The sequence below is a fragment of the Mauremys reevesii genome, linkage group 8 (assembly GCF_016161935.1).
Source record: "Mauremys reevesii isolate NIE-2019 linkage group 8, ASM1616193v1, whole genome shotgun sequence".
Taxonomy (NCBI): Eukaryota; Metazoa; Chordata; order Testudines; family Geoemydidae; genus Mauremys; species Mauremys reevesii.
Window position 1 is genome coordinate 23,729,206 of NC_052630.1, and position 15,039 is coordinate 23,744,244.

The 15,039-nt window shown below is 40.3% G+C and overlaps 1 protein-coding gene across 9 annotated transcripts in view; it reads left to right on the forward strand.

The window, feature by feature from the left end:
• The window catches only part of GABRA6 (gamma-aminobutyric acid type A receptor subunit alpha6), a 35,444-nt gene extending 22,361 nt beyond the window's left edge, over nt 1-13,083 (forward strand). For 7 of the 9 annotated variants that reach the window (XM_039483571.1, XM_039483573.1, XM_039483575.1 and 4 more), the window contains 2 exons: nt 5,114-5,383; nt 11,483-13,083. In XM_039483571.1, the coding sequence (XP_039339505.1) occupies nt 5,114-5,383; nt 11,483-11,533 (321 nt within the window). In that variant the 3' untranslated portion in view covers nt 11,534-13,083. Of the gene's footprint in view, nt 1-5,113; nt 6,477-11,482 lie in introns of those variants that run through there. The other 2 variants (XM_039483572.1, XM_039483574.1) reach the window with 2 other exon arrangements.
• The last annotated feature ends 1,956 nt before the right edge of the window (nt 13,084-15,039 follow it).

Sequence of the window (15,039 nt, forward strand, 5' to 3'; positions counted from 1 at the left end):
TTCCCTCTAGCAATCACAGAGTTAACTTTTACTCTGCCTAACATTACTCGCTTGTAGTTAATTACCTTCTCTATCAACTACACCCTCAAGGTTATCAACCAGTTTTGATCCTTTCCTCTTCAAGTTCTCTATCTATCGCATGCCTGCCTGGGCCCGATCCAAAGCACTTTACATAAAGGTATTTTGGGTCACATAAATTCAAAGCCAGTCTCCCAAATTACCTAAATTTATGCCTAAATAACACCATAAACTCCCCTTTGAGAATACTCAACAAACCTTTGGCTGAGTTTTCTCAAACTTTAAAACAAAAACAATTAGGCTCTAAAAACAGGGGTAGTAATGGGCCATTTACAATCCAATTAGGAGGGCAATACATGCTAAAAAAATTCCACAACACAGGGCGCAGCCTGTAAAATAAACCCCAAAATCCAATCAATACCACATTTTTTAGCAGGAGTCCCAAATTTTTTCCTGCCAGTGTGCAATTCTTTGCTTCTTTACCAGGGTCAGTTCTCAATGCCCTTTTAGTCAGGAATTTCTAGACATTGGCAATATCAATGATGTGAGTGTTTTTTCTTCTGTTCCACCACCATCGTGGTTCAAGTTCTACGGGGGAAATTATCAGGATATCATCCTATACATTCAGGCAAAGCAAAAATTATTTCAATCAATTAAATCATTCAGGGAGGATCAAACAAACGGGATCCTGGCACAGCTAACAAGCAGTTGTTCTCCAGGGGCTCAGGATGTGTACATCTTGTGGCTTTCTCAGTCATTCCATCCACCATTGCAGCAGTCATCTCTAATACTGACACTGGTGCAGTTTCTTCAGTCCTACTGTTTGCAGCCTCAAATCCCGAATGAGCAGTGGTAATATCTTGGACTAGTTCAGGAAATAGTTTTCCAGGCACTGCTTCTAAAGGCTTTAAAGTTTCAGCTGAGGTTTCCATAGATGTTACAGTTTCTGCAATGATTTGTTCTTCAATTGCTGCAGCTGTAACAGGCACAAATGTTTTTTGAGCCCCAGAGCTTTCAATACTAAAAATGGGTGAGCCAGTATCTGCCAGCTGCACAGCTAAATTCTCTTGCTCCTCTTCGTCTCCCTTTCTACACACAGGCAGTTCTTGAGGACACATGTCGCTCTGTAGAGGGGCCCCATTTACAACTGCCCCTGGGCATTCTGATACTAGGTTAGATGGCGCATCTCCTACATCACTCTGCATGGGGGTCTCAGCTGCAACCGCTTCAGTGGGCTCTGATTCCAAGGTAAACACAGTATCTTCTACCTGTGTCGTCACAGGTGCCTCAGTTACCCCACTCTGCATTGCATCCCCAATAAAAGCTCCCTGAGTGATCTGCGTGATGTCCATAGCAAAGGCAGTGTGGGAGGGCCAGTGGATCCAAACCCTCGAGACCTCAATCGGCACACATCCCTTGAAAGGTATTAACTGAGCAAGACGTGTACCAGCAGTTATAGTCACAGGGGACAAATTATCCCAATATTCCCGTATAGTCAGCATCAATAAGGCCAGGCAAAACAAAAATACCTTGTTTTGATGTTGGGCACTCAGTCCAAATCCTAGTGGGCCATCAGTATTAGAAGGAAGAACATGGACTTTGTCATCCTCTATGACTGTGTCAGCAGTGTTCCATCGCAAAACAGAGGCCGTTTGACGGTTGTAATGCAACGCCAGTGCAGTGGCATGTGCCTTAGCATGAATTGTAGCTTTATCCGATTCTTCAAACATAGCGGCCCTGTTACACGCCTCAATCATGTCCATCATTCTGGGTGGCCAGATCAAGTCCAACTGCGGTTCTGGCCTCTGGTGTCAGATTAGGAGATCTATCAATAGCCTCGCATAAGGTTCCAACGGGCCTTGTGTAATTTTGGCATAGATCTGGGGCACCGCTGGGCAGCCAAAGCCAGTTCCTGTGATTGCTGCAGGATCCGGGATCGAGGCAGGCTTGCAAATGCGGGTCAACAAGCGACCGGCTCCCCAAAACATATCAGCAGTGCACGCGCCGAGGATCATCATCCGTAAATCCAAATTGCGGACAAGAGCCAAGTCAACTCTCTTAGCCCAATCATGTTTCCACAACAATTTCTGTGTAGGTGTAAGAAGCATGTCAGCTAGCTTAATCGCATCATACGGACACATTGCTTGGCCAGCAAATACCTGTTCAATGATAGACTGTACATACGGATTATCTAGTCCATAAGCCATGATCGATTTCTGTGCCTCACGGATCAACTTCCAGTCCAAAGGGCCCACCGTCTATAATTAGGGTGTTGAGGGTCTGGCGTAATCACCGGAAAGGCCTCAGGTGTTAGACCTTCAAGGATGGCTAAAACTCCATGCCAGCGCTATCCGGAGGGTCCCCAGTTGGAGGGTCGGGGGGGGAGGCGGGGGGCGGAGTCAAATGAAAGCACTTGTGAAGATGCGATCGCGATGATCCAGGTGGAAGACCTTCCAATTGGTCCAACTTGTCACATATATGCTGCAGCTGTCGACCCTGGTGCTCCATCTCCTTATAGAAGGCATCAGACTGAGTAAACTGAGTAAACGTAGTCAAATCGGGATATGGCTTTGATGGCACATGTTCCACGTGGACACGGCATGGCTTACAGCAAGGCTGTCTCCATAGGCTCGGCAGGATCAATCATGTCGGGCCAATAGCCACATTGGAGGGTAGTGCAACATCACCCATAGGTGGGGTTGGAAGCCAAAGGTATCACCGTGTCCTCACCACCAAAAACTCTCTGGCTCCAACCGCAACACAGAAGGCATTCCCAGAGCTCAGAAAGGGCCACCTGCACTCCTGCCTCGGCCACGAGAGTTTCTACTATCTCCTTCGCCTTATTCCATACTGGACTCAGGGAGAAGGCCTCCTTATCGCCCTGAGCCACTGACTTCCAAAGCTCAGAGCCTAGCCGCTCCCAAACAGTTTTATCAAAATTGTACTTGGTTGAACAGAAAGTCCCTTCTCCGTCCCCACCGCAGCAGACGGGATAACGATCAGATATTCATGCACCGTCCTTTCTTCCGCTGATGCAGCAGTTCCCATGTTAGCCGCTCACCTCTGAGCTCAGATGCGCCTCTCCAGCACTTCCTCCGCCTGGGTCAGGCCACCGACACTATCACCATTCGACGGGTTCGGGTCACCATTTGTTGATATGAACAAAGCTCTTCAGTCAGTTTGATTGGCAGCAAAGGTTCTTTATTTCTCTCCAGCATACATCTTTATACTCTTGAAGCAGGCAAGCAAGCAGTTGCTAATTGGTTAACAAAATACACACAGCCGCAGGGTAATTATCATCCTAACACCTGTTTGACTTATCATCCTATTTACTGCCTACCAGCAGATAAAAACTAGCCTCGACCTTGAAGTCTAAACACTTCAGCTCTCACATACTTATCTGCCAAGTTCCCACAGAAGGCGTCCAGTCTCTGAAAGAGACTTATTGAAACATCTCTCAGGGTGAGATTTTATCTGTATTCAGTTTGATTAGACATAGACTTGCGTGTTTTATTTTATTTTACTTGGTAATTCACTTTGTTCTGTCTGTTACTACTTAAAACCACATAAATCCTACTTTCTGTATTTAATAAAATCACTTTTTACTTATTAATTAACCCAGCATATGTATTAATACTTGGGGTGGGGAGGCAAACAGCTGTGTTTCTTTCTATCAGTGTTATAGAGGGTGAACAATTTAGGAGTTTTTATCCTGTATAAAGCTTTATACAGGATAAAACAAATTTATTTAGGGTTTGGACCCCATTGGGAGTTTGGCATTTGAGTGTTAAAGGCAAGAACACTTCTGTTAGCTGCTTTCAGGTAAGTCTGCAGCTTTGGGACAAGTAATTCAGACACTGGGTCTGCGTTGGAGCAGACGGGCGTGTCTGGCTCAGCAAGACAGAGTGCTGGGGTCCAAGCTGGCAGGGGCAGAAGTAGTCTTGGCACATCAGTTGGCAGTTCCCAAGGGGGTTTCTGTGATCCAACCCGTCACAAACACATGTTCATCTCTTTATATGCTAAAGGCTCAATCCTGCAGCTTCTGCATTGAAATGAAGTCCGATGCATGGAGCAGCTGAAGAATCAAGCCATAAAACTTTTGCAATAAGACACTGGGATATTCTTAAATGAATGATTGTCATAAAAATCAATGTCCAAATAATGAATTTTGCACAGTTTTGTAACCAAAACTAGATATCCAACAGCATTTTACCATGCTATACAATTCAAATATAAAAACATAGAAATGGCCATATTGGGTCAGACAATGGTCCATATAGCCCAGTATCTTGACTTCCGACAGTAGCTGGTGCCATATACTTCAGAAGGAATGAACAGAACAGGGCAAGTGTTGTCCAGTCCCAGCTTCTGGCAGTTAGAAGACACCCAGATTATGGGGTTGTGTCCCTGACCATCTTGGCTAATAGCCATTGATGGACCTATCCTCCATAAACTTATCTAATTTGTTTTTTAACCCAGTTATACTTTTGGCCTGTACAACATCCCCTGCCAAAGCTGACTGTGCGTTGATTGTGCATTGTGTGAAGAAGTAATATCACAACACTATTTTACCATACAAGTATTCTTGTTAATCTAATGATATTTAAATTGCTGAAGACTTCAATCATCAGTTTCAGTCATTCTGTTTCTGCAGAGGATGACTGAAAAAGCTCTTTAGGTTTTCACTAATTCACATCCACAGAGATTATACCCAATTTAAGTGCCAACATTTTTATCCATTACCCTGAAACATAGGTTCTTGGGACACCTTCCTTCCTCAGATTCTGTAAGCTTCAAGCCTAGCTATGATGATAGTAGACAGAACTGAGCAGAATCAGTGAATCCACTGGATTGTTAACTGTTTGGGGTAAGGGCTGCATGTATCTTTCATGTAGTGAGAGTGGTGCACATATATACATCTGAGGTCTGACTCTGGCCATTAGCATGGCTATGTGTATTAATTTTGTGTCTACTTTAAACTGTACAAAGAGGAATATATATAGAAATTTATTATATAAATAAATATATATAAGAAACTGCAAACATGTGTCTCAAATCTCACAGCTGAGAATCTGGTAATGTTTTCTCCCTACAGCATTCTGATTCCAATTGTAACCTGAAGAAGCGAGTGAACTCCACAACCTCTCAGACGGACCAGTCCCCTGAAGCCAGCATAATGTCCAATAGTGCATCTCAAGGTCAACCAACATCTATTCCCCTGCCAGCCCCACCACTGCCACCACCACCACCAGCAATCGGAGGCACTAGTAAAATAGACCAGTATTCCCGGATCCTCTTTCCAGTGGCATTTGCAGGATTCAACCTGGTATATTGGGTTGTTTACCTTTCAAAAGACACTATGGAAGTGAGTACTAGTGTTTAATTGTGTTCAACTGTTACAGAATGAAAGTATGCTTTAGGGGCCAGCATTTTTTTTTTTAAATCAGCCTTGGAACTTCAGTTACTCAGTTCTTTGCAGCATGGACATTTGTAATAATATACATTAGCAGCCAGTGAGAAAGGAGTATTGAAGACAAGGAAGTAATGCTATTCAAAGGGGAGAAATTAAAAACATTTCTTTCTACATACTTTGAGCAGGTTGGGGGCAGTTGTCTAAGACTGTGTATCTGGCAGTATTCTTAGCAAATTTTATTTCTTTCATCACTTAATCTTGTTAGGTGTGACAAGGAATGGTATAGTATTTGTTGAAAAAGTGAAATGAAGGAGCTAAGAACCAGAATATCTTCTATGATTGCCTTAAAATGATGAGTTTATTTTGCATGGTCTCTTAAAAGAAAGAAAAATTTAAGATGCATTCTAAACATTAAACAGTAGGAAAAAATTGGCTACACTTGCATTGTACATTCTCTAAATACTGCTCCATCATAACTTTGCATAACTTTGTTTAAAAGATTTAGTTTTACCTGCATTAAGCAGCACAATGTCCTGTCCTTAGTATTCCCAGACTCATTCCTAGGTGTTGTGGAAAAGATGCATATGATGCAAATTGAATGCTCCTGGGATAATCTGTCAAAGATTAGCTTATCGTTTTCAGGCAGTCATTAAAACCCTAAATCTTTCTTCTAATAGCTTAAATTCTCCTTTGAACTTATTCTCTTTCACCTAAATACAGCTGATGGGACAAAAGAATGATGCAACCAATGAGGTGTTTACTTTGTTGCCATGTTGTCTTTGAACCAGCTAGTACATTGCAATGGATTTTATGAATATACTTTGCTTTGTGTGTGAGAGTTACAGAGAGAATGGCCACATTTGAACAATACCGAATACACAACAGAGAGCGAAAACATATATATTTCTCTCTCTCACACACACACACATGCAACCAATCAGAAATATTCAGGTTCCCCTAAAACAAATATATACAATACATAATTATTACATTAACTGGTAGTATAAGAGTTTGGGGGGCAGATACTCAGCTATTGTAAACCGGTGTAAACTCCACTGACTTTATTGGAGCTGTTCTGATTTGTATCAAATGAGGATCTTGCTCTGAAATTCTAAATTGAGGATGGAAAATGAAAGACTATTGTTGTTTTCCCACAGTAGCTATGAAAAATTTAAGTTGAACCAGGTATATTACCATAAATATTAACCCGACACATTTTAAAGGCTTCTCAGATAGTGCTGACTGCAATCATTTTTCATGTTTCACTTTTAAATGCTCCCAAAAGACACACACAACTGAGAAATTCTTTTCAGGACTAGCCTTATAGTATGGCAGAAATCCTAAAGCAGAACTACAGAACTCGGTCAGTGTTTCTATTTTTCAGACACGTCTCCATAAATTACATTTTGCTTTTCGTTTACTCATTTGTGAAGAATGATGGCTTTGATATTCATTGTTAGAATTATAATCTATTATACTATCTCACTAACTTTTCATTATTGCCTTAAATGCCTATAGTCATTTTGCTATATTAATCTTTTCTATTCAAGGCATAATTCTGCAAAGCCTGGCCCATGTAAACAGGCCAATTCAACTCAATTGCAGGATTAGGCCCAAAGTTACTAAACAGGGATACGCTACTGAAATAAATTGTTTTAACAAATTGAATCCTGCCACAATATCTTTGAACATCATTAATATTTTCCACACTCTCACTACACTGGATCAGTGTATAACTTGTATAAGAAGTCAATGGAGATTAGTCAATAGACTTGCATCTACTTTACGGAAGTGGCTCATTCGGCTCATCCATAGAGCCTTACATTTCCAAAAAAAGTAGCAACCTATGCACATTTTTATATAACAATCCAGTTGTATTAGATTTTAAAAAAATCATTTATTACATCTTTTAAAAAAATAAATACCTTAATATTATTCAAATATCCATTACATGTGCAAACACTATGGTGCATTCTGTATAGTAATATTATCAGGGACTAGTGACCCCAATCATGAATGTGCTGAAGTGCTTTGCATAGTTCCACTAATCATAGAGCAAGTTACACACGTGCTTAAATGCTTTGCAGGATTAGGGCCTACAAGAGATCTGGATCCTTATAATATGGACCATATGAAGGTATAGTTTTAATTATTTATCACTTGGGCTTCACAAATGAATAACAGCTTGCATGTGTGTCTGCATTTTTTTTAAATAAATCCACTTTGTACAGTCAGATCTCAGAATCTAAGCAAGGGTACTCTGGATGGGAAACCTTTAAGGAAATCATACATATGTGCTGCAATAAGTGGTGTTGGTGTTTCTGAAGGTGGTACTTTTACCCCTTTAGTCTGTATTCAATCAAGATTTCTCCAGTATGTTTTATGGTGGACTGTGGGGCTAGAACTACTGGGTCAGATCCTCAGCTGATTTAAACTGGGTGTAGCTCCACTGAGCAAGGTCAACGGAATGATGCCACTTTGTACTAGCTGAGAAACTGACCAACCATTTTTTAGATGAGACATAACAACGAGCTCTGGATCACTTGTAATAAAGATCCATGGCACTTTTTGTAAGAGCAGGTGTGTTAACACAGGTGTCTTGGTTGTTTTCCAATTCAGAACATTGTATAGTCTGCCCAAATGCTTCTTTTTATTTCAGTAGGCTACAGTATTCTTCCTTACCTCATGATCTGGAGTCAGACCCTCATCTGGAGTGAATCTGCATAGTTTCAGTGAAGTCAATGGAGCCATGCTGATTTACACCAGCTGATAATCTGTCCCTTAGACTTTGGGGAAGTATTGCTGTGCGCTATCATATAGTTACTGCTTATTGCCCAAATCAAAAGTGGCTGCATTTTAGAGGTGAATGAAGTGATCCCTGTATAGTTTGCATGGTGTGCCAGTTAATACAATTTGTAAAGCACTTTGGGATTCATAATGAGGTGCAGTGCTTTATAAATGTTAAATCGTTATCAATAAATAATTTTCTTATTAGAGACCAGTACAATTCTGGAAAAAAACAATTAAAGGGAAAAAATAAAAATATTAGATACACAGATGCAATAATTAGATTTTTGTGTATTGAAAGAAGTGTCTTGCCATGTTTACTTATTCTCAATGTTGTTTCTACATGCAGAACAATAGAAAATGCCACAAGGGCAAATATACTAACAAAATGATCAAGGGAAAAATGTTGTCCTAATGTATATATAAATCCCATCAACATCAACAAGCTAAAAACTAACTGAGTACTTATGCTCATTGGTCACAGGTATACCACAGGCTAAATTTATGGCCCCTTTGTACCAATCCATCTGTGCAAGGCAGCGATAAACCCAGTGGATCCAAGCATTGGAGGATTTCTCCTAGAGAGAGGAATCCACTGATGGCAGAGTGCTGACACAGCAGGTCCTATGTCATACTGTCCTCCCAAAATCTGGATTATGGTGCGTGGCCGGGAAAGTTGGTGCACTGGATCCAGCTGAACTCTGGGTTCTTGAACAGACCCTGGCAGCCTTCCAGGCTGGTTTGTTTTATGCAGTTGATACTTCATGATATCAGGAGTGGGGGTTGCATAAATGGTGTAATGTCAGACCCTCTCCCCTGCACTGGTCCTGTGCCAAGTACAACTCAGCTGGATCAGAGAATCTCACAAATAACTTTATCAAATTTTTTGTAAAATTGCTGGTTTGATCTATGTTGGGGGTCCCCTGAGACCTCTACCACTCGGTTACCAAAGAACTCATTTTGACTCCAGTCTTGTCACTCAGGCTCCTTTATTTTGCATACGTCAAAGCTATGCTGAGTTGATCAGATTCAAGTATAGGGGGTGGGGATAGGCAAAAGTTTTCCTTATATACATCTTTACCAACACTAATAACACATGCATTTTTAACTATACATTGTATCACACGCTTCCGGGTTTGGTTACTCTGCAGGAATCAATCCCTGTGCAGCATGCTCTGTCCACACATTGTGCACGCACGACCTACTTTTTACCTCATCTTACATTCCAGGCTTATTTTGTCCATTGTAAACGGTATCCTGATATTCCCTCTTATCTCAGCTAATGCAGACATCCTGTCTCTAGCTGACTGATCAATTTACCTTGCCCGTCATGCCCCCTGAGAAATGAGGCAAGTAAGTTACTTATGCCCAGGCCTACATTACGTTTAAGTAATATGACAAAACCCTCTGAAATGAAAGAAAAGCAAATGCAAGTTAAAACAAGAGGATTGTGGGAATTTTCTGTTCATGAAGAAAATAGGGTAAAGAGAAATGATTCAAATCTTAGCTAGTTCATGAGTGGAGATGAGTTTTCTTTGTCCATAAACAGCAATTCTCCGTATCATAAAACCACCACACGGTTTGGTATTTTTGACACACTTGGCCATTATTGCTCAACACCTGTTCAGGGCTGGAGTAGCAGTGGTGTTGCAGGGCCACAGTTGTATCAGCAGAGTTGTGAAATGAAGCCAACACAATGTTCTGCCTGCAGTTTGCTTGGCTTTATAATTAGAGTCCCACTGATTTTTTCCTCCTGTGCAGTTCGTAACAGGAAAATTGAAGTGTTTGTAATGTTAAAAGAGTCCTGAAACCACAGATGTCAGTTTCTAGACCACAATGAATTTTGGTAGCCATGTTATAAGCCTCTGCAAAGATAGATTTATCTGAAATGCTGACAGATGTTTAACTGCAGCAGCATGGATGTACCATTTATAATATAAAAAATCAAAGCATTAAAACCACTACTCTAAGAGGACTTATTCCCTTTCTATGTAAGGTCAATTTGTAATTAATTTAGCTGCAAAGTATCAGAATGTGACTTCCTCATCACACCTACATGGCACTGGAATACTGCCAACTGTATTTGCATGGACACACTCATCTGCTGAGCACAGTGGGAGGCACCATTCCAAAACCACCAGGACAGACAAGCCAGATACAGGGATTTATGAGTGAAGAATTTAACAAATTTGAAAAAAAATATAGGTTGCTTCAGTGAAAGCTGCCCTAGACCTGAAATAGCCCTAACTGTGGAAATAATATGCGAGAAAAAAATTCCTCCAGATAAACTTTGTTCACACAGTTCTACATGAGCATACTGTCCAAAACCAAAGTGCAAAGAATAATGTATTAGGAAGATAGCAATTGCCATAAAAAATTTGACTAGCGGTCCATCAACTCCAGTGTCCAGTCTCTGACATTGGCTAGCTGCTTCAGAGGAAGGCGCAAGAAGCTCTGCAATGGGCAGTTATGGGAACATCTATCCCAAGGGAATCTTCCTCCATCTTTCACAATCAGTAAGAGTTTGGTTTATGACCTGAAGAATGAGGATTTATATCCTTTCCCAAATTGTGGGTTTTCTTGGAACCTCCATATTGTAACTCTCGCTGTTCTTGTTACGCACATACCTGGAGATGAGCATGGTGGGATAGAGGAAGGAAGCTTTGCAGGGGCTTAAAGGAGAAGATGTAGAGTTTGAATGTGATGCAGAAACCGCACTGAGATTTGAGTGAGGAATTGATTTTAGCAGCAGCAGTGTGGATAGACCAGGAGAAAGAAGTGTGAGAACTGGAGAGGCATTTAACATAAGAATGGCCATACTGGGTCAGACCAATGGTCCATCTAGCCCAATATTCTGTCTTTCGACATTGGCCAATGCCAGGTGTCCCAGAGGGAATGAACAGAACAGGTAATCACCAAGTGATCCATCCCCTGTCACACATTCCCATATATAATAATATGCTAACATTCAGAAGACCTCGCTGACCCTTGCAATGTATATAATATCATGCTTCATTTTAACCACTGGAAAATAAAATGAACTGCAAAAGAACTAGCCAGAGTCATTAACATACATACTTAGAATTGAGCTTTGCTGATCCCAGTAGCAAATGTTGCTTCTAATCCTGAGAAAATTCTCCCTTACAATATGTTGCTGGTTTAAGCCTGCTGAGGCAGCTGGGAATCAATAGCTGAGTTGTGTTATTGATTGACTGCATTGTTAGCAGCACATGACTAAAATTTCCCTTGTACCTTTTCTTCCAGTTTTTTGAACCCACTGCAATGCATCTTCGGAATGACTATCAGCCCAACTGACGTACACAACACAGGTTTGACAAATCACTGACCGTCTTGTGGAGCTCAGTCACTTCAAAAGATGAGTGTCTGTCTCTGCCTGCCCCGAATGTAAAATATAGTGTATTTATGTGGGATACCATCTGGAAATTTAGACTCTTGGCCGCTTTAAGGGACAGACTCTGTGCAAAGTTCAAAGGTGTTGATTCAGAGAGCAAGCTCGAGTTCTTATTTTGTTAAATGGTTTAGGACTGAGAATTATACTTGTTCTAATTCTATTATGAATGTTTGAAGGTAAATCTTGAATCAAAATTGAGATTCCTTGTAACATCTCCCTTAAGTACTTTTAAGGGTACTAATGAAAACCTGATTCTGAGCTAGCTCCATTGCAGTCAAAAGGGCTGTTGTCAATTTACACCTAATATCTGTTGAGTTGTCCTGTCAAAGAGGGTTGAACCCTATCAATTTTTCATGATGAATGCTGTACATTTGTTTGTATCCTTGTTTTTAGCATCTTGTTTAAATGTAAAATTTAAATGAAGATTCATACACTATTATAAAAAAATCCAAAAAATAATATGCCAAAGGGAATGGAACAGGACATGTAAATAACTGTTTATTAATCTGAGCTGGTAAATTAAGATATTGCACTTTATCTTGCCTATACACAGATAAAGTACTACCAGCAAGTTTGGTGTCACTTTCATCACCATTAGATTTGAAGGTATTTACAATTTGATTCACACTCTTGTAACAAAGAAAGGTCTAGTCTTTGTTGTAGTATTTATGTTACATATTTCTTTGCTTTCTGACATTTTATTATATACCCACCCTTCATCTCCATTACCCTTGTTTACGAATGTAATTGGAGAGAACTTACCCAATGAAATAAAACCTGAGCCTTCTTTCTAGCAAGCCCGGTGAATATTGGTAGGCATTGAGAATAACATGCAGTAGAAATAAACTAAGAACTCCTACATTTATATTAAATTGTTGTTAAGATAAATGGAATTAAAAATTAGTGGGATGATTAGGTGCTGCAATGGTTCATACATCTAAGCATTGCAAAGGATTTCTTGTTTCATCTAAACCAAACCTCTTTATCACTCTGAGTTAATATTCAGGGACTAGATTCCCAGCTCTTGTAAGTTCTCAGTGCTTCACTGACTTCACTTGAGCTATGCCAATTTACACCATCTTAGGATCTGGCTTTAGTTGTCTACTTTCCCCCTATTTTAATATGTATGTAGCTTCTCTTGGTCTGGCAACCAGAAAGAACACACTAGGTCAGATCCTTAGTTCAATTTCAGCCTCCCTGCTCTCCACCTGTGTGTACTTTACGTGGGTGGAGTAAATTTCATGCTTCAGTACACTTGGGCTAATATAGTAATTGCAGCCTACACACAGAGATGTCATTATATGCAGTTTATTTTTTTCCAGAGGAAACAGACTGGCATGTTTGAATGTACTTGTAAGTGTACTGAATTATTTCCCATTTGCTCTGAAACCAGAATTGTGAAAGCTTTCCCCATTCTTAGTTTCTGTACAATATCTTTATTAAACATGGAACCCCCCCCAATTTTGTATTTTATAATTTGTAAATATATCTTACTTGACAAAGAACAAACTAAACTCAAAGGCCCAAAGATTATTTGTATTTTAAAATGGATATTTGGCTTGTGTAAATATATTCATTTTTGCTTTACAAACACATTTTATATTAATACACACACACACACACACACACACACACACACAGAATGAATAGTCTACCACAGTTTTCAAAATAATTTTGGACAGCCTTGTTTATAAAATATAAATGTATAAACGTGAAGGGAAAGCTAAACTGGAACTGAAAAAAGCTTAATTTTGTATTTAACTCTGTTTTAGTTAAAACAACTCAATCTAAATATAAGCGTTTGAAACAAATCCTTTCAAATGCCTTTGAAAAAAATTGCTTGACACCCAGAGCTGATTACAGTGTTTTAAGCTATAGGTTGGTTCAATGAAACTTATCTAAACTTGGAAATAATGTATAAGCACCTTCAAAACTGATGCTGAGCTCTCAGGTTTTGATCCAAATATATATCGTATAGTATGGGCCCAAATTCTGTTCGTCTGACTTCAGTGGGATTTCTTTCTCATGTGGGCAAAGTGAACAGCAGTTGCCCCTGTGTATCTGCTTGGACACTTGAGTATATGTAGCTCAAATTAAAAGAAATTAAGGGAAGTAGTTAATTTTTCCTTGCATTTTCTAAATGAGGAACAATCCTGCTCATAATTACTACTACATGTACACTGCTTTTATAAGACATGAACCATTTAAATAGGAACAGTAGGAACTAGGCAGTGGTGCTGTAAGTAGTTCCACTCACCACTATTGCACCCCCTTGCACTGGGGTGTGGCATGGCAGGTGCTGCCTGCCTCAGTTTACAAGGAGTAGCAACTGGTCCAGATGAGGATGGTCTGTACGATAAGCTCAGCATACAATCTTTAAATGGTTAAATAATAACTGCTTTAGAATCTGGCTATCCGTTCTTTTAAATGGGCAAACAAATATAAAAGAGACACATGTGGCTGCAGTGCTATAAGCCAAGGACCAGATCGGACCGGACCTGGCCTGGCTCTCGGGTTCTGACTTAGCACTGAAGAGCTTCCCCTTCATCCCAGTATCCCCCAGGACTACCCTCAAAGGAAGCAGGTAAACCTTCTTAATTGGCCTGTTGGCTCTCTATTCATCCGTATCACCTCCTGGCCCTTCTAGGCCTCTGGAGGACTAAATCTCACAGGTAGCACAGCTGAAGTGAGTTTTTCTTAAGCAAGGGTAGTCAGGACACAGATGCCTCCAGCAGGGAGGCCAAGATGGCCCGAGACATCCTCACACAGGCACTTTGAAAAGCTAGAGATGGGAACATGTATATGTCCAACAGGATGCTCAGACCAGAAGACACAAGAATCTTCATGAATAATGAAGAAAGATCCTGGGTTTTCATGCTCTGGAGACAAGTTCTATGAATACTGACCTGAGCTTTCCTTAAATCCTAATAAAAAGTGAGCTCTGATTTTGTACCGCTGACTATTCAAGATGTGGATTTGAATTAATGAATGGGAAGCATGTAACCATGGTAAGTGGGGAGAAAAAGATGAATAAGAACAGAGAATGAGGCAGAATTATGTTGTAGATACAATGGAAAGCCCCTTACAATAGAGAAGTTACCTGTACTGTTATAGATTTTCTGTGTTTTTCATGGTTTCTAAACTGAATAAAATTCCAGCCAGGGTTTTAAAATGTGGAACCTAGGGATTGCCATAGTAGATCAGCACACCTAGTCCAGTATCATATCTCCAGCAGTGGTCAGGACCAGAAACTTCAGAGGAAGATGTGAGAACCTGACAGGAGGCAGATATGGAATAATCTACCCCTAGACTAGGTATCATCCTAATCTCTAATAGTTATAGATTAGTTTAAACCCCGAAGTACAAGATTTAACGTCTCTTCCAAAGTTTGTGTTAACTCTGGATATGC